This window comes from Triticum urartu, chromosome 2A (assembly GCF_056163025.1).
Source record: "Triticum urartu cultivar PI428250 chromosome 2A, HENAU_Tu73, whole genome shotgun sequence".
NCBI lineage: Eukaryota > Viridiplantae > Streptophyta > Magnoliopsida > Poales > Poaceae > Triticum > Triticum urartu.
The window spans coordinates 329,089,947-329,117,820 of record NC_141874.1 but is presented as its reverse complement, the minus strand read 5'-3'; the positions used below and the strand labels follow the sequence as shown (position 1 = coordinate 329,117,820).

General features: G+C 49.5%; 1 protein-coding gene across 2 annotated transcripts in view; it reads left to right on the top strand.

The window, feature by feature from the left end:
• Positions 1-20,625, top strand: part of LOC125537025 (mediator of RNA polymerase II transcription subunit 14) — a 41,459-nt gene extending 20,834 nt beyond the window's left edge. The window contains exons 5-9 of one of the 2 annotated variants that reach the window (XM_048700310.2): positions 7,245-7,893; positions 8,140-9,083; positions 9,994-10,548; positions 10,624-10,964; positions 18,774-20,625. In XM_048700310.2, the coding sequence (XP_048556267.2) occupies positions 7,245-7,893; positions 8,140-9,083; positions 9,994-10,548; positions 10,624-10,964; positions 18,774-19,569 (3,285 nt within the window). In that variant the 3' untranslated portion in view covers positions 19,570-20,625. Of the gene's footprint in view, positions 1-7,244; positions 7,894-8,139; positions 9,084-9,993; positions 10,965-18,773 lie in introns of both variants that reach the window. The other variant, XM_048700309.2, reaches the window with a different exon arrangement.
• Positions 20,626-27,874: the final 7,249 nt, after the last annotated feature.

Below are 27,874 nucleotides of genomic sequence, written 5' to 3'. Positions count from 1 at the left end.
CCCGGCGTTCGTCGCCGGGGGAGGGCGTTTGTTGCCCGGCAAAATTTCGTCTCTTCGTGTTCTTGTCTGATCGTTCGTCGATCCTCGGTTCCAACATAAGAGGGGCTGAGCAAAAGCAGTAACTTAGCCAAACAACGGTTTGCTAGGAAGGTGGGTTAGAGGCTTGACATGGTAATATGAGAGGCATGATAAACAAGTGGTAGGTAGCGCGACATGGCGATAGAACAAACAACTAGCAAGCAAAGATAGAAGTGATATCGAGGGTAATGATCATCTTGCCTGTAGAGTTCTCAGAGTTGTCGAAAGCTTGCTCCTCGTAAACGTACTCAACAGATTCCTTGTTCACGTACTCGTCTTCTGGCTCTACCCAAAGCAAGAACACAAACAACGGAACAACAATCAATCACGGTGCAATGCACAAGCAACATGATGCAAGACATGGCATGGAATGCAAGTTATGATGTGCAATACACATGGGTACTCCGGAAGGGGAAATGATGATCAAAGGCATCAACTTGGCAAACCAAGAATGCCGCTGGAAAGATGGGGTGATTTCGGTCGAAAACGATATAAGGATCACTGGAAATGGATGCACGGTTTGCAAATGACAAGCAAAATAAGAACGATGCAAAACTGCGCTTAACAGCATCATAGCACTTAGGATGCAACAAGAAACTATACTCCAACACTCCAACATAGCAACAAAGCACATGGCCATAAAGTACACCGGAAGCTCTATAAATCATGGACACTGAGCTCCTTCTAGAACTCACTAGAACAAGCCTAAAATAGCATGGTAAAAATGTGAATGATAACAGCTTCACAGACTTGCTGAAAATACTAAACATGGCATAAGCAACATCAGGTAGCAATATTTAGAGCTAGCAAACAACATGCTACAGGAACATATCATGGCAAACAAAGGCATGACATGCTAGTACTAAAGGCAAAGATGAAAATTCCCTTACTGAACTTTAACCAAAGATGTATGAAAAATATGGTAGCACCCATGCAAACATGGCAAAAGATATGATCAGTTTCAGACTTGGAAGAAAAACAGAGCATGGCAGAAACAGATTCATGATAGCAACTTTACAAGCTCATGCCACTCACCACAATGCATTTCATGGCATCACAAGGTAACCATCAGTAAGAAGACACAATTATGAAGCTAAACATGGCAAGAGCAAGTTCATAGGGTGCATGGAGCACTAGCAAAACATATGGCAAAAATGAACTTCATGTTAACAATTTGCCAGCAACAATATTTAGCAAAAGTAGAGCATGGTAATGACAAGCTAGAGTACTCCATAATTGCAACCAGAGGCATGAATCGATAGAGCATAACCACATCTTCAAAACACTCTTACTGAACTACATTAAAATATGCATGGATCTACTTGGGGCGACAAGTTTACATAACAACAAAATGTAACAGGAAAAGGACTTAGCAAAATTACTAAGTGTCTGAAATCAGCAATATCATGAAGCCTACTTTGCATGCGTGTGCTAGTCATCACAGAGCTCATAAAAATACAAGGCTTGCACCACTGTAAAGATGGCATGGAGGTGCTTCTAAAACATGTAGACATCATGCTCATAGGATGCACACACAAAATGTAACGAAAATGACAAATCGGCAAGTTATGTTGAATTCCAGCAGACAATATCATACAACACTTTTGCAACGAAGATTAGGGCATCAATATGGACAGTAACATGCATGCAAATGGCATTAACATGAAGAGCATCACGAGACGAACATTTCGATATATCATATGCGCAAATCGGAGCTATGAGCATGGAGATATGACATGATGAACATGGGCACATAATGTGAGCATTTCGGGACTTAGAGAAAAAACAAGGGGTCAACCTCAGATCTAGGGTTGCACGGGTCTCGAGGTCGGCCGGAGATCGGTCAACGGTGGCGGCTCGGCTTGAGCTCCGGTGAGGTGGGAGATCGGCGATGAGGTGGCCGGGGACGGGCGCGGACATCGAGGCAGGGCGGATCTGGCCTTGGGGCCGCCGGATCCGCGAGGAAGGGCGGCGCCGGAGCCGGGTGGCGGAGCTTGCCGGCGTCGGGGCGAAGCGGCGGAGCTTGGCCGGCGCGGTTGAAGACGGGCGGCGGCGGGCGTGGGCCGGGGAGGGCCTCCCGCGGGCCGAGTGGGCCGGCGGCGGTGGGCGGTGGCGGAGGCCACGTGGCGGCTCAGGAGTGGCCGCGGGTGCCGTCGCGGACACGTCCGACGGCACGGAGGAGTCGCAGACATGTCCGGCAGCACGAAGGAGGTGGAGCTAGGGTTTGATCATGATTTTTGGGGGGAGAGGCATATATATAGGTAGGGGGAGCTAGGAGAGTCCAAATGAGGTGCGGTTTTCGCCCACACGATCGTGATCCAACGACGGAGAGCATGGAGGGGGTTTAGATGGGCTAGTTGGTTGTTTTGGAGGTGTGCTAGGCTGCAAAGAGAGAGGCTTTTGCGGTTACCCGGTTAACCGTTGGGGCATCAAACGACCTCCAAATGGAATGGAATTTGACAGGCGGCCTACCAGTAATGTACCAAGGCCACTCGACAAATCTCGACCCACTCCGAGAACGTTTTTCTCCCGCTCACAAAACGAGATCTGAGAGGTGCAACGGGTGCATGTGGGAGTGTCAGATCGCGAAACGGACAACGGGGAAAATGACCGGATGCATGAGACGAACACGAATGCAAATGAGATGCACATGATGACATGAGATGAAATGATGACATGAACAAAATGCAAAACGAAGACAAAAACCCAACCACAAAGGAAAATATCATATCACATAGCCGGAAATGAGAAGAGTTGGAGTTACAATTATGGAAGTTACATCCGGGGCGTTACTGTAACGCCCTCGATGCGGCTATATCTCCTACGTGTCGAAGCACGACTTAGAGGCATAACCGCATTGAAAGCAATGTCGTAAGTAAGGTAATCTTCACAACAACCCATGTAAATAGATAAAAGAGGAAAAAGTACATAGTTGGCTTACACTCGCCACGTCACACAAATACATGAATAACATTACAATCATCCAATACACTCATGGTCCGACTACGGTACCAAAATAAAAGATCACCCCCCACATGTGACACGGTCCCCGATCGCCTCAACTGGGCACCACTACTTATCATCTGGGAAAGACACATAATAACGACGAGAGTCTTCATCGAACTCCCACTTGAGCTCAAGCGCATCGTCTGGAACGGTATCATCGGTCCCTGCATCTGGTTTTGGAAGTAAACTGTGAGTCACGGGGACTCAGCAATCTCGCACCCTTGCGATCAAGACTATTTAAGCTTATAGGTAAGGTAAGGTATGATGTGGAACTGCAGCAAGCGACTAGCATATATGGTGGCTAACCTATTCGCAAAAGAGAGCGAGAAGAGAAGGCAACACACGGACGAAGAACTATGATCAAGAAGTGATCCTAGAACAACCTACGTCAAGCATTACTCCAACACCGTGTTCACTTCCCGGACTCCGCCGAAAAGAGACCATCACGGTTACACACGCGGTTGATTCATTTTAATTAAGTTAAGTTTCATGTTATCTACAACCGGACATTAACAAATTCTCATCTGCCCATAACCGCGGGCACGGCTTTCGAAAGTTCAAAACCCTGCAGGGGAGTCCCAACTTAGCCCATCACAAGCTCTCACGGTCAACGAAGGATATTCCTTCTCCCGAGACATTCCGATCAGACTCGGCATCTTGGTTTTACAAGACATCCTTGATAATGGTAAAACAAGTCCAGCAACACCGCCCGAATGTGCCGACAAATCCTGATAGGAGCTGCACATATCTCGTTCTCAGGGCACACTCAGATGAGACTAGCTACGAGTAAAACCAACCCTCAAGTTTTCCCGAGGTGGGCCCGCAGACAGCTCAGTCGGACCAACACTCAGAGGAGCACTGGCCCAGGAGGGTTTAAATAAAGATGACCCTTGGGCTCCGGAAACCCAAGGGAAAAAGAGATTAGGTGGCAAATGGTAAAACCAAGGTTGGGCATTGCTGGAGGAGTTTTATTCAAGGCGAACTGTCAAGGGATTCCCATTATAACCCAACCGCGTAAGGAACGCAAAATCCGGGAACATAACACCGATATGACGGAAAGTAGGGTGGCAAGAGTGGAACAAAACACTAGGCATAAGGCCGAGCCTTCCACCCTTTACCAAGTATATAGATTCATTAAGATAAACAAGATAATATGGTGATATCGCAACAATAAACAATGTTCCAACAAGGAACGATCTCCAATCTTCACCTGCAACTAGCAACGCTATAAGAGGGGTTGAGTAAAGCGGTAACATAGCCAAACAACGGTTTGCTAGGACATGGTGGGTTAGAGGTTTGACATGGCAATTTGGAAGGCATGATAAGCAAGTGGTAGGCATCGTAGCATAGACATAGTAAAAGAGCGAGCATCTAGCAAGCAAAGATAGAAGTGATTTCGAGGGTATGATCATCTTGCCTGCAAAGTTGTCAGAGTTGACTTGATCCTCGTAAGCGAACTCAACGGGCTCCTCGTTCACGAAATCGTCTTCCGGCTCTACCCAAACAAGAACAACAAGCAAACGGAACACAATCAACCACGTGCAATGCTCAAACAATATGATGCAAACATGGTATGCTATGCGGGATGCGATATGTGATGCGTATGCAAGATTTGACAAAGAATGATTGAACCTGGCCTCAACTTGGAAATTCAAGAGTGCCACTGGAAAGGTGAGGTGATTTCGGTTGAAATCGATATAAAGATCACCGGAATCGGATGCACAGTTTGAAAATGGCAAGCAAAACAAATATGACACCGGTCTGCGATAATCAGCAAGTAGCCATCTAAATGCATCAAGATAAGTATGCTACAGCACTCAAACATGACAACAAAATACATGACAGGGATCCCCTCATGATGCTTGACAAAATATGAACACTGAGCTACGGCTAATTCATCCATTAACAGGTTTAAACAAGCATGGCAAAAGTGCAAATGATAACAGGTTTCAGACTCAGTGAAATTAACACAAGTCTGGAATTTAACATCAGGAAGCACACTTTAGAGCATGAAAACTACATGCTACAGGAACTTAACATGACAAAGCAAGGCATGGCATGAAGCTACTCAAAGCACTTAACAAAAGTCCCTTAGTGACCTTGAGCCAAAAGGGATCAGAAAATACAATTGCAAGCATGTGAATATGGCAAAAACATAAACAGATTCCAGACTTAGTGAAAAACTGGAGCATGCAAATCAGTTAACGAGTAGGCATGTTTACGAGCTCGAAGCACTCACTACAGAGCATGTCATGACAAACTAAGCATACACCCATCAAGAATACATAGCATAGAAGCTAGACATGGCAAGAACAACAACATAGCATGCACGGATCAATAGCAACATCCTCAGCAAAATCGCTAATCATGTCAACAATCTGCCAGGATTCATGATATAGCAAAAATAGAGCTCGATTGACTCAAGCTAGGGTGCTTCATAAATGCAAACAAAGACATGGATGGATAGAGCACCACAAGGTTAACAAAACATCCTTACTGATCATTCTCAAAAGAGGCACGGATCACTAGGAAACAACATGAACATATGGCATACTGACAATAACAGAACAAGGACTTAGTGAAATTCTAAGTCCCTGAAATCAGCATTACCGATTACACTACTTTGCAAGCTTGTGCTAGTTACCACACATATCACAAAAATACATGGTAAGCACCTCTGTAAAGATGGCATGGCATATAACAAAACTCATGAAGAGCTCAGAAGCATATCATGCACACATTAATCATGACAAAAATGACAAATATCTATTTGATGAAACAGATCTGGCAAATGTATCACATAGCCCTCTTTCAACAGCATTTCGGGCATCAAGATGAGCTCAAATAAAAATGATGCAATGAGATGAAATGATGTACTCGTCAAGACGAACATTTTGATATGCTACAGGCACAAATCGGAGCTACGGATGCAGAGATATAGCATGTCAAAGTTTGCATAAAGTTAGGGTTTGTAGGGAAAAAGTCAACCGTCTGGATTTTAGATCTGAGATCCAGATCCGAGCGCACTGTAGCTGCACGGCCGCCGAGGTCTGCCGGGTATGAAGAACGCGGTGGCCGGAGTTGCCAAGGTTGTCGGAGGAAGATGGCGTCGCCGGCGACGAGGAGGACGTCGGAGGTGGCGGTGGTGGCGCGCGGCGAGCTCAAAGGCGGCCGCGGCGGTCGGCAATGGTGGTGGCGGTGGTCAGCGCCGGGGCCTGCGGTGGCGGGCGGCGCCGGCGTCGGGGAAGGCGGCGGCGGAGAGACGATGCGGCGGCGGGCGCCGATGGACCGGGGAGGGCCGGTCGCGGGCTCCCGGGTCGTGGGCACAAGCGGCGGCCAACGGGAGGCGGACACGTGGCGGCCGCGGAGGTAAGTCGGACGTGTCCGGCGGAGGTTTGTGTCCGGCGCGCAAAGAGAGGGAGGGATCTAGGGTTTGCCCGAAAATTTCGGGGGTGGACCTATTTATAAAGGTAGAGGGAGCTAGGAAGCTCCAAATGAGGTGCGGTTTGCGGCCACGCGATCGTGATCGAACGCTCTAGATGATGGAAGGGGTTTTGGTGGTTTTTGGGCCAAATTGGAAGGGTGTTGGGCTGCAACACAAACCAGGCCTTCTCGGTCCCTCGGTTAACCGTTGGAGTATCAAACGAAGTCCAAATGGCACGAAACTTGACAGGCGGTCTACCGGTAGTAAACCAAGGCCGCATGGCAAGTCTCGGTCCAATCCGGAAATGTTTAACCCTCACACACGCAAAGAGGTAGAAAGGGGCACCGGAGGAGATAGGAGCGCCGGAATGCAAAACGGACAACGGGGAAAATGCTCGGATGCATGAGACGAACACGTATGCATATGCAATGCACATGATGACATGATATGAGATGCATGACAAAGGCAACAACACACGGAGACAAAAACCCGACACCAAGGAAAATAAAATAACTTAGGCCGGAAACGGCAAGAGTTGAAGATACAAATAAGGTAAATTACATCCGGGGTGTTACAGTTACATTTATATCTGTCAGGGCCCCAAACATTTTAGAACTATTAGCCTTTTATGTGTATACTCATAGTGAAACGTCGTTTCTATATTTGATTGTTTTCGTTCATATAGTACTATCTTAAAACTTATACACTAAATTTATTTTTCTGGTGCTTGTTCCAGGTTTACTCTGAGTGTCAGATTACTCTGAAGATACCAAAATCCATACTGTATGGTTCAGATTTTATGGTTATGGGATTTCCTTGGCGTACGAATGCCTATTATCTTCTGATGCAACTTGATGACAACCTCATGCCGGTTTTTTATTTGCTTGAGGTGCATATTGACGGAGAAGACAGGTTTAACATTGATACAACCACTGACACTAAAGAAGTTGTAAGGTTTAACAGAATTGACATTGGCCAGATGCAACTAGGTGAAGATGAATGCATTGCAAATCTTCTTGATGTAGAGAAATTGCAGGTGCTACAAAGCATGGAAGATGGGTCTCCCAGGCATAGTGAAATTGATGAGTCTCTTCCTCTAAAGCCTTCATTTTCTTCTGTTGTTAAGGCAGTATTAGGATATGAGCGAGATTCTCCAAGTAAGGAAAATTGGCTGTCTTATAGTTCGCCCTCAACTCATTTGAGTTCTCAAAAAGTTGTCCGTCAGGGGGTTAGCCGTAGAGCTGGCCCACCTGAACTGGATGATGAGTTACTACATTCTAACATTGACACAGCAAAAGTCACTTCTGGTGTCACTTTGGACAGTTATCTGCTGAGTAATTTGAAGTCTGCATATAGTACAGAGACCTCCGTTTTGGTCCCTGCAGGTGATCATCCATCCAAGCTATCAGCTTGTTAATTCGGTCATGACTTGAGCTAATTTAGATCTCGAGAAATCATGTTATTCTGGATGAAAATAAATCTCCTTGCCTTGATTTCTCAAATAATCCAAACTATAGTACTGTGCACATTAACCAAAATTAGAATTTTTAGTCTCTGATATTCAAATAGCTTTTTATGTAAAATAAAGAGGTTTTCTTCTTAATGTTATGCTTTTATTTGGAAATTGTCAGGTTTGGAGAATATCTCCGCTTTACGCTCTGAAGTTCCATCTGGAAAGAGATATCTTTCAGAGTTCTTGTTGAACATCCCATCATTACAGCGATCAATAATCAGTGGTGGGCCAAGAAAGAGAAGAAAACTGCCAGAAGATGCAAGCAGCGTGCAATCTCGAACAACACTCACCTATGGAACTATACTGAGAGAAGGAAATTGTTGTATTACAGAAAATATATATGCTTCTGTGCTTCTTCAAGTCATAAAGCATTGTTCGCTTCGTATCAAATATGCTCAACTGACTACCCAGATGAATTCTCTTAACATTCCATATGTAGAAGAAGTTGGTCTGGGGACACCCTCCTCTAATCTTTGGTTACGGCTACCTTTTGCTCAAGATGGTTCTTGGAAACACACATGCTTACGTCTTGGTGAAGCTGGAAGCATGTCATGGGGTGTTAGGATCAACGATCCATATTATGCTGCACTGTGGGAACTTCATGGAGGCAGCAATACTACAGAATGGGGTTCTCGTGTTCGCATTGCAAACACTTCTGAGATGGATTCACACATCTCTTTTGACTATGATGGGGTCACTTTGACTTACAACTCTGTTGAGGCTGATAGTATACAGCGGCTTGTCTCAGAATTACGACGACTTTCAAATGCTCGTGTATTTGCTTGTGGAATGCGGAGGTTGGTTCGTGTTAAAGTAGATGAGAAATTAGTTGAGAATCAGTTAGCTACAAAGGCAAAGTTACATGCAAGAAAAGGTTTCAGGAACAGGTTATCGGACCAGATGGCTAAAAATTTCCGGATTAACGCTGTTGGTTTGATGAACTTGTGGTTCAGTTATGGTGCCAATGCCATGCCCATGGTTCACTTTGTTGTCGAGTGGGAGGCCGGTAAGGTTGGCTGCACAATGCGTATTTCACCAGATCATCTTTGGCCACACACAAAGGTATGGTTTTTAGATACAAGCGTACTGCATCACAGTATATGCAACTGTGCATTACATTACTGCATGTTTGGCTGACTTGTGATTATGCTTCATTTGGGGTAACATGTTGACTGAAGTTTTATATTTGAAAATGCATCACCTCATTTACTAGATTGGATATTGATAAAGATCTCAGTGAGGTTGGTATAATAGGCATCAGTACGGTGTGCAGTTGTGCATGCTTTCCTTTTTTAACTGCAGTCATCTCAGTGATTAAACTACATTTGTTCTCAATCCACTTTATAGTCACTTGACCCTTCCCCGACCCTGCGCAAGTGGGGGCTACGTGCACCGGGCTGCTCACTTTATAGTCACTTGCATCCAACTGAACTATTCGACTTCTTTAAAAGTTTAGATACTGTTTTTGTTCAGATATGATGTTGTTTTGTACTACCTCTGTCTCAAAATATGAGACGTTTTGCAGCGTCTCAAAATATAAGACGTTTATATTTTGAGACGGAGGTAGTATTTGTTAGTCTTACATGGAAACTGTTGATCAAAGTGCATATTTTTATGTTTGGAATACTAGCAGTTACCATGGCATGTTTTATTTGTAACTTGAAGTTGTCAAATACTGGTGGTTTAAATTTGGTTTCCTTGTCTGCAGCATTTGGTTCATGAACAAAATTGAAATGCAGCATTGGTCGATTTAAGCTCAGTTTGACCAAAATGTGATCACAGAATATCATTATTTGCATGATTCTTTTTTTACTGAGAAAGTGCAGAGAGTTCTGCCAATCTATGTGTTGCGCCAGACTTTTGAATTTTCTACTTAGGCATTCTAAACTATGAACAAGACTTGGCATACTTCTATACGAAATTTGCACGAGATATTGTCAATCTTTTGTTTAATCATGTTTCCATAATGCAGTTTTTGGAGGATTTTGTGAATTGCAATGAGGTGGCATCATTTTTGGATTGCATCAGACTGACAGCAGGTCCTTTACTTTCCCTTGGTGGTGCAATTCGTCCTGCAAAGATGCCTGCTGTCCCTGCTGTTTGCGGTTCTGCACAAAAGCAAAACAATGTTCTTTTGGCAAATGGTTCGTCATCAACTACTGTGCATATAAACAGTCATGATGCTCAGACTTCCTCTATGCTCTCTGCTGTAGGCCGGACTGGTCATGGACTAGTTCCTAGTTCTTTGATGCCTTTTGATGTTTCTGTTGTGCTCCGTGGGCCATACTGGATACGCATTATATATCGCAATAAGTTCTCTGTTGACATGCGCTGCTTTGCTGGGGATCAGGTCTGGCTGCAGCCAGCAACCCCTCCAAAAGGTGGGCCTTCAATTGGTGGATCTTTACCTTGTCCACAATTTCGACCATTCATAATGGAACTTGTTGCTCAGGGTCTAAATACTCTTGAGCCGAGCTTTCTGAATGCTAGACATACTAGTGCCAATACTTCATCTGGAAGTCAACAGGTAGTTACTACTACAAATCGCTTGAGTGGTGGTACTCCTGGGGGAATTAAGCTAACTTCAGGTGTTGGTTGTCAGATAGCAGCTAGTGTGAGTAGAGCAGGCAATGCCACACTACCTTCAGGAGACGGAGCTCCTGCACACCTTTCTCCTGACACTAACCTTCCTGTGCATATGAAAGGAGAATTGAACACAGCTTTTATCGGGCATGGAGATGATGGTGGCTATGGTGGTGGCTGGGTCCCTCATGCTGCCCTTAAGAAGGTGTTGCGAGGCATTCTCAAGTACCTTGGAGTTCTATGGTTGTTTGCGCAATTGCGTGATATTCTGAAAGATATATTGGGGTCAGTTTTGAAAGATAATGAAGGTGCACTTCTGAATTTGGATCAAGAACAGCCAGCGCTGCGCTTCTTTGTGGGGTAAGACGCAATTTATTCATATATTAGCATGGTATCTACTCCCTCCGTTCCTAAATATAAGTCTTTCTAGAGATTACAATAGGAACTACATACGGATGTATATAGACATATTTTAGAGTGTAGATTCACTCATTTTGCTCCGTATGTAGTCCCTTTTGGAATCTCTAGAAAGACTTATATTTAGGAATGGAGGGAGTACAAGAAAGCCAAGATATCCCCAACTTTTATACTTTACAGAAAGCCAAAATATCCCCAGCTTTTCTGATATGTTAATGGCCTAATATGATGCAATTGGACGACTAGATGCGTGTTATTAGAACACAGTTGCACATGGAAAGTTCCCAGAGTTGTGCAAATTTTTCTTATCATTCTTTACATTAATCTTGTCCTATTTTTAATGTTTAGTTTTTCTTGTTCATATATATTGTACTCCCTTCGTCCCAAAATAAGTGTCTCAACTCTGTACTAACTTTAGTACAAAATTGTACCAAGGACGGAGTGAGTACAAAAGAAGGGATGGATGTCAAGGGTTGAAGTAGGGATTTTTAGGTGAAAGATGAGACCATAGATTTGGGCGATAAACTTTGGAAGGAGAATTGATCCATTCTTCTGAACAGAAACAATTCTGCTTTTCCTATAAATTAGGCAGTTCGCCCCCCAACAAATTTGATCTGGTTAACAGGATGCAGGGAAAACTTGTTCTTATCACTATATACCAGATGCTAAGAAAAGAGGGCAGCGAGGGCGATGGCTCCGCTCCTGCCTAGCTCCGCTCCCACCCTCTAGCCCCTCTGAGACGCCCCTGCCTGCCGCTGTCGCTCTACGCCGGCAGCCCACCCCTAGCCCTCCCCTTCCCCCCTCGCCCTTGCCATGGAGGCCCCAGGCGCCGACCCTGCTGACCGCCGGGTGACCCTCTCCGGCGAGCGCGTGTCCTCAGGCGACCGCTGGCTCAGCTCGGAGAGCGAGTCCTCGGCGCGTTCCTACCGGGACGTCGCGCTCACCCCGCCGGCCCCTGCTGCGCCGCCGGCTGCCAGAGCCCCCGGCCGCACCTTGCCGGCCGCCCGCATGCCCAGGCAACGCCTTGGCCCCCGCTCGGAGGTACACCGCGTTTCAGCCACCGCGGCGCAGGAATCGCCGTCGCCGCCCGAGCCAGGACGGCACCGCCAGCCACTCGCCGCCTCGCCGTCGCAGCCCGTCTCCGGAGGAGGTTGCTGGGCTGTGCTTCAGATGCCTCGACCACCGCCAACGGGTTCGTGATTGCACCAACGACGTCCGATGCAGATGCTGCCTCACCTCAGGCCATGAGTCTTGCGACTGCGACGTCTGACGCAACGACGGCGCGCGACCTCGCCGTAACGCCCCTGGCCGTGCCCCCCCCCCCCCCCCCCCCGCGCATCGTCGAGCCACCACCCCGCCGGCGCCTCCCGCGCTCCCCTCGTCGGCGCCAGTTCCCCAACCGCGCCCCGACGTGCCCGTGCGGGTCATCATGGCGCAGTCCACGGAGATGGAGGAGTCCGAGCGGGTCCTTGGCCGTGCCATGGTGGCATCCATCACCAGCAACAGGCCGCAGGTGGCCACAGCCGAGGTGGCCGAGCTGCTTTACCGCTCCCTCGAGCTCTCCGAAGGCGACTTCACCGTGCACGTGCACCACCTCGAGGACTTCCTCATCCTCTTCTCCTCCCTGGACACCATGCGTCGTCTCAACGGCGAGCACTTCATCAGCTCTCCACGGTTTGCGTTGTCGCTGCGGCCCCGGTGCAAGCTCGCGCATGCTGGCGCCGGCGGGTTTGAACACCGCGTCGAGCTCGAGCTCCGCGGCATCCCCGCCCAAGCTTGGCACCTTTCCACCACCGAGCACATCCTCGGAGAGAGTTGCTGGGTCGAGCGGCTGCACCCCCGCACGCGCTCTCGCGAGGACCTGGCCGTCTTTTGCCTGTCCGCTCGCGTGCACGACCCAGCCGACATCCGCCGCGCCGCGATCCTGGAGATCGTCGAACTGCTGCCGGCCCGCATCCCCTCGGAGGCGCTGGAGGTCAGGACGCTCACGTACCCTGTCTCCATCGCGCTCACACGCACCACCCCGCTCCGGGCGCCTCCTCCCGGTGCCCAGGCTAACGACGACCCCGGCAGAGGCGGCGCCGGCAATGGACACGGCCAAGGCCAGGGCCCCGGTCATGGTCGGGCAAGGTGCCGTGGCCGGAAACGAAGGTGTACCGATGCTGCGCCGGGCGGCCGGGTGGATGGCATGGCCATGGACGCGCCTGCTTGGCGCGCCAGCGACCGCTCTGGCCGGACCGATGGGCTGAACACGGCGGCCTCCTGGCCCCGGCCGGCAACGGTCGCGGCGGCGGCGTCTCCAGTCCGACCGTCGCGGGACGGCATGCTGTCGTGGCCGGGTCAGCTGGGCCCTGTTCATTCTCGTCACCGGGCCAAAAGAGGAAAAGGAAAGGGCCCACAGCTGCAGGATTTGGCAGCAGATCCTACGCGAGCGGCCGTCGCACCCAATGATGACGTGCGTCGGTTGCGCAGGGGCCAGCTGGCGTGCTTTCACCGGTCGCTGAGGAGCCGGAAGGCCCGGGAAGTTCAAATTTGGGCTCCTCCCACGATCCCGAGGACGATTCCGCGGGTCCCGCTTCTGCCGCTGCTGATCTATCACCGTGTCGGGATCTTGCCCTTTTGAGTCAGATCCCAGACTCGCAGCCCGTGGCGCCAGGAGCTTCAGAACGGCCAGGATCGCTTGCCGCCTTGTCGGGGCAAAGCAGCGACTCGCGTACCCATGTCGATCCTGCGGGCCCAGACACCCCGGCTGACCGGTCATCGGTGTCCCCCGCCCCCACTTCTGCGGCTCTGGCGGGAGGAGACGCGCTGGTTGCCGCCCAAACTGCCATCGCACTAGCGGCCGTGCCCCCCATTGCAGCGCCATTGATGGGCCTGATGGGCCAAATGGGGCTGGGCCGCTCCATGCTATGGCCGAATCCCCAACCGCGCTCCCTCTTGCAGCTGATGCCGGGCCGCCCGCCATTGGGCTGCCGGAAGCCGGGGTCCAGAGGCCAATCTCCATCCTGCAGAGGCCCAGAGGACCCTCCACGCCAACGCCCAACGATGTTCAGCGATCGCCTGCACCTGCACCTGAACCCTGTTCTCCGGCATCGGGACGGTTCGCATCGCCACCGATCACGATGCGCCGTTCACGCAGCCGTGCGACCACGCAGTAGGCCTGGACGCTTGGCGAGTTTCTGGCCGCGGCCACGAAGCACATCAGCGCGTCACTGCCGACTCTCGGGAAGAGGCCACGTCGCCCCCTCAACTTTGCCCCATAGCGAGGCCGCTCCGCGGCTACGGCCGCACCCGTGGCGGTGCCGCCAACGGCAGAAAGGAGGGCCCATGTGCAGATCATATGCACATTGGGGATCGTTGGCACCAACCAGAAGATCACTGCCATCGAGATGAAGGCCTACGACGACATGTTCGCGGCGCCAATCCCCCTGTCCGTGCTCAAGGCCATCGCTGCCCTGGTCGATAGGGAGATCCCAGCGTGCTTCGCCTCTCCCACTCGCACGGCCGTTGCCGGCGACAGTTAGGTCTGCCGGCCACTCATTGTCGACCTCTTGTTCATGGATCACGGACTAAAAATCGCTGTTTGGAATGTACGCGGCCTCAACTCGCGCGCCCGACGTAGTGCCATCCGCTCCCTGTTGGGCACTACCGGATCCTCCATTGTATGCCTTCAGGAAACAAAGATGGCTTTGATCTACTCGCCCACTGTGCTTGACATTCTCGGCTCCGAGTTCGACGACTTCACATACCTGCCGGCTGATGGCACGCGAGGCGGCATTCTCTTGGCCTGGAAGAGCAGGGCTGTCACGATCTCCGACCCGCTGTTCACGCGGAATGCGCTCACGGCCAAGGTATCCGTGGCCTCCGGGACGCCGTGGTGGCTGACGACGGTCTACGGACCCCAAGACGACGCGGATAAAATCTTGTTCCTCCAAGAGCTGCGCGATATTCGGGCGGCATGCCCCGGCCCATGGATGCTATGTGGTGATTTCAACCTCATATACCGCGCCGAGGACAAGAACACGGGTGGCCTGCATCGGCGCATGATGGGTAGATTCCGCCGCGCCATCAACAACCTCGCCTTGAAGGAGATATATCTCAACGGGCGTCGCTTCACATGGTCGAATGAGCAATCGCCGCCCACGCTAGTGCACCTTGACCGCGTCCTTTGCACGTCGGACTGAGAAGATGCGCACGGCGAATGCCACCTCCGGTGCCTCGCTTCGGTCGTGTCGGATCACTGTCCGCTGCTGCTTGATTGCTCCCCCATGCCGGCAGCGCACAAACGCTTCCACTTCGAGGACTATTGACTCAGACTTGACGGCTTCCATGACACCGTTACCGCGGCGTGGAGCTCGGTGCATGACGACGACCCATTCCGGCGGCTGGTCAAGCGTCTCCAGGCCACTGCTCGCCGCTTATCAAGCTGGAGCGCCAAGGCCACGGGCAACATTCGGGACAAACTTGCCATATCCCGTGAGCTGATCATGCGCTTTGACAAAGTGCGGGAGGACCGAGTGCTCTCGCCTCCGGAGGAATGGCTCCGCAAGCAGCTCAAGCTCGCCTACCTCGGCATGGCATCCATGGAGCGCACGATCGCTCGGCAGCGTGCCCGGATCGCGTCTCTTAAGGATGGCGACGCCAACATGAGCTTCTTCCACCGGCAATGCTCCTATCGGCGTCAGAAGAACCGCATATATAGCCTCGACGTCGACGGGCAGGTGCTCACGGATCATGAGGAGATGGTCAACGCAGTGTTTTTACACTTCGATGGCTTGTTGGGCACTGCTGTAGACCGGGCGCACACGCTGGACCTTTCTCAACTCATCGCGCCCGGCGACCTCGCATGCCTAGACGCGCCCTTCAGCCAGGAGGAAATATGGGACGCGGTCAAACGCATGCCGGTGCGCAAAGCACCCGGACCGGATGGCTTCACCGCGGAGTTCCTGCGCGCCTGTTGGAGCATCATCCGCCATGACATATGGGACGTCTTCGAGCTGCTATACACGCTGCGTGGCCGCGGGTTCAGCAAGCTTAACCAAGCGCTGCTAACCTTGCTGCCTAAGCGCGCGGACGCTCACAAGCTTGGTGACTACCGGCCGATCTGCCTGATCCACATTGTGGCCAAGATCTTCGCGAAGGTCCTGTCATTGCGCCTCGCCCCCAAACTCGACACCCTAGTCAGCCGCAACCAAAATGCGTTCATTGCCGGACGTAGCCTCCACGACAACTTTGTTCTAGTCCGGAAATCCCTCAAGATGCTGCACCAACTTGGCGCGCCCAGGATCATGCTAAAGCTCGACCTCACACGCGCCTTCGACTCCATCTCATGGCCATTTCTCTTTCAAGTGCTGCGCCAGTATGGGCTCGGGGAGCGATTCCGGGAGTGGCTGGCCATTCTACTCTCCTCGGCTAGCACGCGGGTCATGGTCAATGGAGTCCCCGGCCCTCCAATCTGGCACCGTCGCGGCCTGAGACAAGGCGACTCCACCTCCCCACAACTCTTTGTGCTGGCGGTGGACACCCTTGGGAGGCTGATGCGTCTCGCTCTACAAACGGGTATCCTCCAGCAGCTGCACCCCCGGCGAGCCATCCCGACGATATCTCTTTGCGCCGACGATGTGATGCTTTTCTGCCATGCCACTACCGAGGAAATTGCCGCTGTCAAAGGCATCCTGGACGTGTTCGGTACGGCGTCTGGGCTACGGGTGAATTACGCGAAGAGCTCGGCCACGATCCTTCATGCCGACGACTACGGCGAGGGGCTGTTGGAGCCACTTGGGTGCCCCGTCATGGCCATGCCGGCCACCTATCTGGGCATCCCGCTCTCCACTCGCCACCCATCCGCAACCCAGCTGCAACCCCTCGTCGACGCGGTGGCGGGCCGACTACCCTCCTGGAAAGCTTGGTTGATGAACAAAGCAGGACGACTAGCGCTCGTCAAGTCAGTGCTTAGCGCGATACCGATCCATCAACTGCTAGCGCTAGCGCCTCCAAAGAAAACCCTGAAGCAACTGGAGAAGATTCAGCGTGGTTTTCTTTGGGCCGGCTGCGCGGACGCCCACGGTAGTCACTGCCACGTCAACTGGCGCCGGGTCTGCCGTCTGCTCGAATATGGTGGCCTCGGCGTCCGGGACCTCGAGCGCACGGGACTATCACTCCGGCTGCGCTGGCTATGGCTCGCGCGCACGGACACGGATCGAGCTTGGCAGGGGCTGGACCTGCAATTCACGACGGAGGAGCGCGCGCTCTTTTACGCCTCCACGACCATGGCCATCGGTGACGGCAGGACAGCCCTTTTCTGGGAGGACCGCTGGCTCGGCGGCCAATCCGTCCACGAGCTCGCGCCAATGCTTTTCCAGTGCATCTCCAAACAGCGCAGGAAGTCCAGAACGGTGGCGGAGGCCCTTGCCGGCAACAGCTGGGCGCGTGGCATCCATGGCCTGCTCGGCCTCCCGGAGATTGGACAGTACCTTAAGCTCCGGCACCTAGTTCAGCATGTCGAGCTGTCCAATGAGCCGGACAGGCTGCTCTGGAGATGGACAGCCAACGGCGTTTACACAGCCCAATCTTGCTACCGGGCAACCTTCCAGGGCGCGACGAGCTGCAATTCCTGGAAACTCATTTGGAGGAGCTGGGCACCGCCCAAGGTGAAGTTCTTCCACTGGTTGGCGTGTCAAGATCACTGCTGGACCACGGAGAGACTCGCGCGCCGTGGCCTGCAACACCACCCGCGGTGCCTTCTGTGCGACCAGGAACAGGAGACGATTGGGCACCTGATGCTTGCGTGCCCATTCACTAGGCAGACTTGGCATGAGGTCCTATCTTGGCTACGCCTACCGGCACCGGCGCCCGAGCACGACGGCTCGCTCATGGATTGGTGGCTGCGTGCAAAGGAACTCACACCGCCAGCGCTTCGCAAGGCGCCCAAATCTGTGGTGCTTTTGGTGCCGTGGATGATTTGGAAGCATAGGAATGCGTGTGTTTTCGACCATGTGAGGCCTTCGCTGAATGAGCTTGTAGACAGGATTAAAGACGAGACCCGATGTTGGGCAAAGGCCGGAGCTCAAGGGCTCAGGGTCGTTTTGCCACCATCCTGGGATGTCCACTGAGGCCTTCTTGGCTGTGTAAAACTACCTCCTAGGAGGATGTGAATTCCCCTTCCTTTCCAATGCAATGAAACACAAAAGCCATTTGCGTTTTCTCGAAAAGAAAAAGAGGGCAGCCTGGTGCACGTAGCTCCGCTTGTGTAGGGTCTGGGGAAGGGTCCGACCACTTTGGGTATTTTGTACGCAGCCTTTCCCTATGTTTCTGCAAGAGGGTGTTTTCAGGACTCGAATCCACGACTTCATGGTCACAAGGCAATATCTGTGCGCATCCTTGCATAGAGACGTGCCTAACAATTTTTTTATGTCCTTTGAGATGTTATCCCTAACAATAGTATGTAATTGGATAATCAGTGCAATGTTATCTCAAACAATGAACCCAGAAGATGAAATAGCAACCTTATGATCTTATCTAGTCTGGACGGTTGCTCGCTAAGAGCAATGATACAAGTACATAATCTTTTACTACATGTTAGATTGTAGATCAAAATGGTAGGATTAAGTGCTGGGATATACCAAGGGTCAAAATCACATTCATCGTAATCTATTTTATATTAGTATCACATCAGTCAATATGCACCAACATCGATGTAGATTCCTGAAGGAATATTGTACCTGAATGTATTCTGACTCGTTTTTCCTGCAGTGGTTATGTCTTTGCAGTTAGTGTTCAGCGAGTTCAACTGCACCTTCAAGTTCTTAATGTGAAGAGGTTTCACCACCAGCAACAGCAACAGCAAGCTCCTCAGAGCAGTGCTCAGGGAGAGCTAACACCATCTGAGATACATGAGATATGCGATTACTTTAGCAGATGTGTTGTCTGTGAACCTTATGATGCTTCTAGGATTGCTTCTTTTATCATGTTGCTTACTCTGCCCATTTCAGTTATACAAGAATTTGTAAAACTAATTACATGGAATAAAAGCTTGTCCGAGGCTCATGGGGACATCGCTGCTGCAGAGCGGGCACAGGCTGAACTTTGTTTGGAAAAGCATCCAAGATCAGTTTCAGATGATTATACTGAACCTTCTTTATTATCCAAGAGTAATATTCAGCATGACAGAGCCAACAATTCAGTAGATTTTACCCTAACTTTTGTGCTTGACCATAATCTTACACCACATGTGAGGACATCTGGTGGAGCTGCTTGGCTACCATTTTGTGTTTCTCTGAGATTAAGGTACACCTTTGGGGATACTAGTCATATCGCATACCTTGCAATGGATGGCAGCCATGGTGGTAGGTCTTGCTGGTTGCAACACGAGGATTGGGAGAGGTGTAAGCAGAGTGTTGTTAAAGCAGTGAAGACCGTGAATGGATCGCCAGCAGGTGGAGAGACAAGCCGAGGAAGGCTGCAAATGGTTGCTGAAATGGTCCAAAAGCAACTGCAACTGTGCCTAGTGCATTTAAGAGATGGCTCGCTTTCTGCTGGCTCAACTTGAGCATGAAATGCATATTTTGAATTCTTGTAGCCAGACTATGAGTTGTGTTTCTGGTAGTTGCTGACTTGCTCACTACTGAATAATTCACTGGATGTTTGATAATATGGTGGCTGACATACTGGTGTTTTCAGCTGAGGGCTCATGATGTTCCAGTTATTGGTTACTGGTACTCTATGGTGACTCATTGTTTGTTTTGTACAGCTCACCTTTGTAGCTAGTGTGCTGCTGATTAGACCTTAGAACCCCTGAAAAGCATGTTTGTGGAAGATGTACATCTCAGCTCTCAGGAGAAGAAGCAGCAGCATGTGTTGCCCAATGTCCCTCTGCAGTAGCAATGTCCCCATGAACCTTAGAACCCTGACTCAGAGGACTTGCCTAGTCCTTTCTTTGGCAGGAATTGGATTTAGATTCGAGATGCAGGGGCGGACTGCGATGGAGCTTGTTAAAGTGTTAGAGGGTAGGGTCGAACACTCGGTGTATGCCAGAATCTGACACAGGCTATGGCAGAGGTGAAAAGGGAACACAGTGGAAAGTTTTGGTTTCACTTAATGGTCTCCGACTCTGGTCTTCCCCTTATGTTTCCTCTCTTCCATGAAATCGACCCCGGTGAACTGTTGAAAACCTTGTAGATTTGAAGGTGTCTGCTTGGTTTCATACCCACAAGGAAGGCACAGCGGCTATGCTTGGTGTGATCACCGATATGCATGTGATGGTGGACTTGTTTCGAAGATGCTTACTTATGTTGCATGTATTGTTGACAATTCAGAAAGAGTGGAGATAAATTCCCATTTTTTTCTTGGATATGCCATTTCCTATGCAGCTTGGTTTGCGTACTATTTATTATAGGACGGCTGTGAGTGTTTAGATTCAGACTACCCATAGTGGGGAGTTAATTATACTAATAACATGCATATGTTATTAGTCTATATTACTATCCGAAGTAACATATTTGTGGTGTCATGCAACAATTTATTTATTAGCTGATAGACTCATTTTATCTTTATATGTGTGATGTTACCCGTAGTTTATTAACATGGTATTGAGGTTTTTCTTTTCTTTGAAAAGGACTCAAATTTGGGGTGTTTGTTTGGGTTGCAACTTCTTTGGCTGCAGTTGCAACGGCTCCGTATGGAAGGAGCGGCTGTAGCTGCTAGCTGTGGCTGAAAGGTTGAAGTTGAAGTGTAGTCGCTTGGTCGTTGTGCTGTAGTAGCCGCGTCTTGTTCTGAAATGTGCTGAAATGACCAAAATGTCCCGTGTCGTGCTGATTATACTGTTTTAACAATAAATGACCGGATTAAATTTTCTTTTGTTTGAAAATGGCTAATTATTTCACAGATTTGAACTGCATATTCACATAGTCGATCGACCTCTCTGTACTTTTATCACGAAAATATCACATGGTCACATAGTCGATGACACAGCTAGCACACAGAGCGCGCTACGCAAGCACAAGCACGCACCCAAACCTTGGACATCAATTAGCACTCCCTCCATTCGAAAAAGCTTGTCACTCCTTTCATCCGAAAAAGCTTGTCACATGGGACAAGCTTTTTCGAACGCAAGCACAAGCACGCACCCAAACCTTGGACATCAATTAGCACTCCCTCCATCTGAAAAAACTTGTCACATGGGACAAGCTTTTTCGAACGGAGGGAGTACATATCAATTAGCACATCATGGCTCATATACAAGTGCTCATAGACCGGCATTGTGCCTGAGCGAAGCAGCAGGACGAACCGGGGAGCTCGCGGGTGTCCATGGCGAAGCAGGTGACGGAGGTAATTGGACGAGGCCAAGATGGAGCCTGCACCGGAACGACCCAGTGTGCGTCGTTGGCAAGCATAGTCACGCCCGGCAGGTCGCGCGTGCCTAACGTTGACCCGGGAAGGATCACCCCACCGACGCGGCAAGTTAGCTTGTGGCGGCGGACGCCGTCGCTGAGGCAACTCATGACGGTGGCAGAGCTCGTGAGGGACCTCGGGGCGGTGCCTTCGATTCCATGTGTTGCTGGGCGTTGGAGGACGAGTGCCTCGCTGCGGGGCTTCGAGGTGGTAGTTTCACTGGCAAGGAGGTCCAGATCCATCGCCGGAGGAGGGGATGGGTGGCGGCGGCTGGAGATCGAGCTGGTGGCGGCGGAGTCGTCGAGGCGAGGGAAGCGAGCGTGTTCTATCGGGGGAGGGAGTATTAAGAACACCAATGAACCGTTGCGTGACAATTTTGTTGTATTATGGAAATTGGTGGCAGGGTAAAACTGTAAAAGGACGATTTGGAGCTGGTTGCGGCTGCGAGAAGCCCGAATTGGCAGCTCCCAGACCGACGTGCAATTATTTGGAGCGCTCTTCTGAAGCCGCTGCATGGAGCCGGTCTAAAATCAGGTGTTTGTTTCAGCTCTAGCTTCTACGGGGTAGAAGCCGGTGGAGCCGGTTTTTAGAGCTGAAACAAACACACCGATACTAACCAATCTCATGAAGTTTCGTTAAGTTTTCTGTGATTGAAGTTTTCAAGTTTTAGGTGGGATATCGATATGAGAAGAAAAAGGAGTGATAAGCCCCTAAGCTTGGTGATTCCCATGGAACCCCAAGGTAATATTTAAGAAAGACCCAACTAAGGTTGGGGATGCCTCGGAAGACATCCCCTCTTTCGTCTTCAACATTAACGGTAACCTCACTTAGAGCTATAGTTTTATTCGTCACATGATATGTGTTTTGTTTGGAGGGTCATTTTATTTTAGTTGGATTTGTTTGCTGTTATTTAGAATAATGTTTTGTATCTGTTATTTCAATAAAATTGTCAACGATAGCCTTTGGCATGCTCAATTTGCAACTATATGACTTGCTGTTTCAAAACAGGAAGTTTTTCATTCTTGCGTGAATTCTCTAGAAAAGTCAGAATGTGATAAAAGCTTGAAATTTTGACACGATAAGCTATGATAAATTTTCTACAGTGTGGTAAAATTTCAGAATTTTTTGAGTTAAGTATGGATCCTTCTTCATTCCCTACAGACGTTCTGTTTAAACAGATTGCTGTTATGTTTGCATTGTTTGCATATATTTGCTTGTTTAATGATTCTATTTGAGGATAGAAGTATTAAATATGTAGAGGCATTTTATATGCAATGTTAAATAATAATTTTAGTGATTTATTACAGTAGAGAATGATAAGGTTTTGCATTGATTTATACTAATTTATCTCATGAGTTCTTGTTGAGTTTTGTGTGGATGAAGCTTATTACTCTATTTGATCCATGTTATTAATTGTAGCTGATTTAGTACAACAATTAATATGAATTAGAGAGAGTATAAAAGTTCACCACAAATAAAAAGTATTCAAAACAAAATAAAAATTATATCGAGGTTTGTGGACCATTGACCATTGTCGTCGGCAAAATGAGCCGCCTAGGCGTTGTTGTCGTCCCCATATCAGAGCCGGGCTGACCTATTGATGACAGCCAAGAAGTTTTTATGTATGTGTATCTAAGGACCAATAGTCCAACACCTTGAAGCCTCTGGCGTGGCTGTTGCACCTTTAAATCGATCAAAAGAACCTCGCATCAAATCTTGTTGTCGCGTATAAATAACAAGAAAGCCTAATCTTGTTGGCAGGATTCTATTTCAAAGGTTTATCTAATCTGTTTTGATGGTCAAAATTAAGAAGGATCAGAGCTTGGAAAACTGATCCAAAGAAGAAGTGCCCGCCATATATTTGAGTGTTGCTCATGTGTAACGCCTCGAGACCGATGTGCCAGGTGTTTTTCAGTTATTCGCTGTTGTTGTCATGTCATTTGCTTGCGTGTTGCATCTTGCCATGTCATCATGTGCATTGCATCATCATGTTTTCAAAACTTGCATCCGTCCGGGTCTCCCTATTTCTCTCCGTTGTCCGTTTCGAGTCCAACCACGCTTGCACGCGCCCGCGACATGTCCGCAATAGTGTTTTATAAGTGGCTGGAAAATGTTCTCGGAATGGGTTGAAAGTTGGCGTGTGGTCTTATTATAGTGTAGATAGACCGTCTGCCAAGGTTTCATCGCATTCGGAGTTCGTTTGATGCCCCAACGATTAACTATAGCGACAATATAGTCGGTCAAACGTTGGACGTTTTCGGTCTCCGGAAACAGTCGCCGGGCCTTTCTCTCTTGTCTTTTCTCAGCCTGAGGCCTTTTGCACAGTCCACTACCTACCGCCAGGCCCAACCTAATCTCTCTCGTCAGCCCGCGGCCCTCCTCGCGCGCGTCCGAAAAGCTGTCCCGGACCCGACCCGGACAGTCGTCACCGTTGGGTCCGGATCATTCCCAAACATCTATAAAACATCACCGTTTTCTTTTTTGGACTGCCTAGTTTATTTTCCCCGACTGTCCGATTTTAATCGGAGAGACGAGATAGCCCCTAACCTAATCCTTTTATCTCTATATATATAGTCAAACCCTAATTTCTAGAAGAGCTGTCCCATCCTTTGCCCCTCGCCGCCGCCACTCCACGAATCCCCCTCGGGATCTACCCTGATCCACCCGCGCCTCCTTCCCCTCCTCGTTTTCGCCACCGAACCAACCAGTCTCCTCTCCCTCGATTCACCCATTCCTGCAGTTCCTCCCCACCTCTTCCAGATCGAACGAGCTCGATCTCCAGCAACAGCGCCCGAGCGCCTCCTCCTTCCTTCCGTGGTCCGGCAACCGAGCCGAAGCTTAGGCGAATCTCCTCCGCCATGCCCTCTTCTTCTCCTCGTCCCCGCGCCTCTGCTTCACCGGCGACCAGGCGCCCTGCAGCCTCCCTCCTGCCCGCGCCCGAAGGACTCCTCCCTCGTGCCGCTCGGGAGCAGGCTGGAGCTCTGCGTCGTCGCCGCCGCAGTGCAGATGAGCCCCGCCGCTCCCTCTCTTCGTCTATTCTCGATGCCGTCATCCTCCCTCTGCACCTAACCGTACCTCATCGTTGTGGTGTTCTTTGGCTCTGCAGGAGACCGCCGCCATGGACGCCCGACCTCGCTGCCGTCCATGGAGCTCTGCCTCGCGCCCTCCTGACTGAACCGAGTACTAGCTCCGCCTGACGCCATGGCCGACGGCCTCCTCAAGTCCGGTCCGCCCCGCCGCCTCCGCTCGCGGTTCCGGCGAGTCCGAGTCGTATCGCGCCGCCTCCGATCCTCCCTGTCGTCGCCTGGCGCCGCCAAGTACCCCTGCCTCGCCTGCAAGCCCCATGGCGCTGCGCCCTCTGCTTCCATCGAGAGAGAGGACGACCACGTTGACCTTTCCCCGATCAAACCCAGCAGGCCGGCCCAGCGCGCCCTGCCGGCCACTCCCTCTCCTCAGATCTGGGCCAAGCCCGCTGGGTGAGCAGCCCCAGCGCCTGCTCCTGTTGGGCCTTTGCACAGTTTCGGCCCGACTCATGATTTTTTTTTCCATGGTGATTTATCTTTTTATCCAAGAGTTTACAGATTTGCAAAAAACCCCTCCATCTTCATGCATATAATAACTTAATAACCATGCATCATATGTAAAAACTTCAAATATGAAAAATGCTTAGAATTGCATCTAGATTCATAATATCAAACTTTCATGCATGTTTGAACTGTTTAAAATGATGTTATCTAATTTTGCTTAAATGCCATGCTAAAATGATTTAATTCATAACTAAATAACCGTAGCTCCAAATTTATTAAACTTTATATGTAAATGGGGTAGAAAAATGCCTAGTTTAACATGGTGGCTTTACTTTGCATGTTTAACAACTATAAAATATGGTTTAGGGCAGAACAGTACCAAACGTACTATTTGCATATGAGGATTTTCCGGAATCGTTGTTTGTTATTTCCGGCCTCATTTAAACTTGCCTAGATAGGTAGTTTTCATATGCTTCACCTCTTGCCATGCTAACCAATATTTAATATTGTTGAGTACATAAACGGGAGAGAACTAAATAAGTCACGTGGTGTTTCGTTAATATGCAACAGAGTTGTATATTGAGTTCCACTTAATTTGTAGTGTTCTTTGTGCACTTTGCCATGCCATGCTTCATTAAACCGGTCATGCATCATACTTGGTTGTGCATCATGTCATGATTATGTGATGGTTATTTATTATGTTGTTTGCTTCTTTCCGGTGTTGCTTCTTCGGGTTAGTTCCGATAACGTCGCGTTGGTGAGGATCCGTTCGACTACGTCCGTTTGTCTTCTTCATGGACTCATTCTTCTTCCTTGCGGGATCTCAGGCAAGATGACCATACCCTCGAAATCACTTCTATCTTTGCTTGCTAGTTGCTCGCTCTTTTGCTATGCTGCGATACATATCACTTGCTATATCATGCCTCCCATATTGCCATGTCAAGCCTCTAACCCACCTTGTCCTATGTTACCGCTTTGCTCAGCCCCTCTTATAGCATTGCTAGTTGCAGGTGAAGATGGAGTTTGTTCCTTGTTGGAACATGATTATATGTTGAGATATCACAATATCTCTTATTTATTTAATGCATCTATGTACTTGGTAAAGGGTGGAAGGCTCGGCCTTATGCCTGATGTTTTGTTACACTCTTGCCGCCCTAGTTTCCGTCATACCAGTGTTATGTTCCTTGATTTTGCGTTCCTTACACGGTTGGGTGTTATGGGAACCCCTTGATAGTTCGCTTTGAATAAAACTCCTCCAGCAAGGCCCAACCTTGATTTTACATTTGCCTAACAACCTTTTACCCTTCCCTTGGGTCGGCCAACCCAAGGGTCATCTTTATTTTAACCCCCTCGGGCCAGTGCTTCTCTAAGTGTTGGTCCGACTTGAGCGATGTCGGGCACCCCCTGGGCAACCAGGGTCTATGCCAACCCGACGTCTTGCTCATCCGGTATGCCCTGAGAACGAGATATGTGCAGCTCCTATCGGGATTTGTTGGCGCATTCGGGCGGCTTTGTTGGTCTTGTTTTACCATTGTCGAAATGTCTTGTAACCGGGATTCTGAGCCTGATCGGGTCTTCCTGGGAGAAGGAACATACTTCGTTGACCGTGAGAGCTTGTGATGGGCTAAGTTGGGACACCCCTGCAGGGTTTTGAACTTTCGAAAGTCGTGCCCATGGTTATGGGCAGATGGGAATTTGATAATGTCCGGTTGTAGAGAACTTGACACTTAACTTAATTTAAAATGCATCAACCGCGTGTGTAGCCGTGATGGTCTCTTTCCGGCGGAGTTCGGGAAGCGAACACGGTTCTTGTGTTATGCTTGAACGTAAGTAGTTTCAGGATCACTTCTTGATCACTTCTAGTTCACGACCGTGCTTTGCTTCTCTTCTCGCCCTCATTTGCGTAAGTTAGCCACCATATATGCTAGTGCTTGCCGCAGCTCCACCTCACTACCTTTTCCTTCCATAAGCTTCAATAGTCTTGATCACGAGGGTGTGAGATTATTGAGTCCCCGTGACTCACAGATTACTTCAAACAGTTGCAGGTGCCGATGATAACCGTGCAGATGACGGAACTGAGCTCAAGGAGGAGCTCGATGAAGACCGTGTTCGTTGTGTTGTTTCTTTTCTAGTTGATCAGTAGTGGAGCCCAGTCGGGGCGATCGGGGATCTATTGCATTAGGGGTTGTCTTTCTTTATTTGGTTCCGTAGTCGGACCTTGATTGTATCTGGATGATGTAATGCTATATTCATGTATTGTGTGAAGTGGCGATTGTAAGCCAACTCTTTATCCCTTTCACATTCAGTACATGGGATGTGTAAAGATTATCCCTCTTGCGACATGCCTACAATGCGGTTATGCCTCTAAGTCATGCTCCGACACGTGGGAGATATAACTGCATCGTGGGTGTTACAAGTTGGTATCAGAGCCATCCCCGACTTAGGAGCCCCCTGTTTGATCGAATCGCTGGCGTTGTTGAGTCTAGAAAAATGTTTTGAGTCTTAGGATTATATATATCGGAGAGTAGGATTCTTTTTAGTCCTCAGTCCCTTCGTCGCTCTGGTGAGGCCTCCTAACGTAGAAGTTTTGACTCTTCTCTTCTCAAATTTCATGAATTTTTTTGGATCACGTGGGTATCTTGGAATCGTTCCGATGGTTTTGTGACGAGAACATTGTTCTTGGTGCCTCCTGACATTTAGGGGTTGTGGCAGTGTCCCGGGGAGTTGAGCTCCGAGGTGTTGTTGTCACAATTTTATCGTTGCAGTTCTGGAATACCTGAGTTTCGCCGACATCGAAAATCTCTTTTATGTAGTTGTTGGTGAGATAACCTCGACGCCACCCAGTACTGGGGCGGGAGTTCGGGAGTATTGCCATAACTCGTATAACGGATGCTTTTCGAAGGTTGAGGTAAATGACTTCCGAAGGTTTCTTGGTTA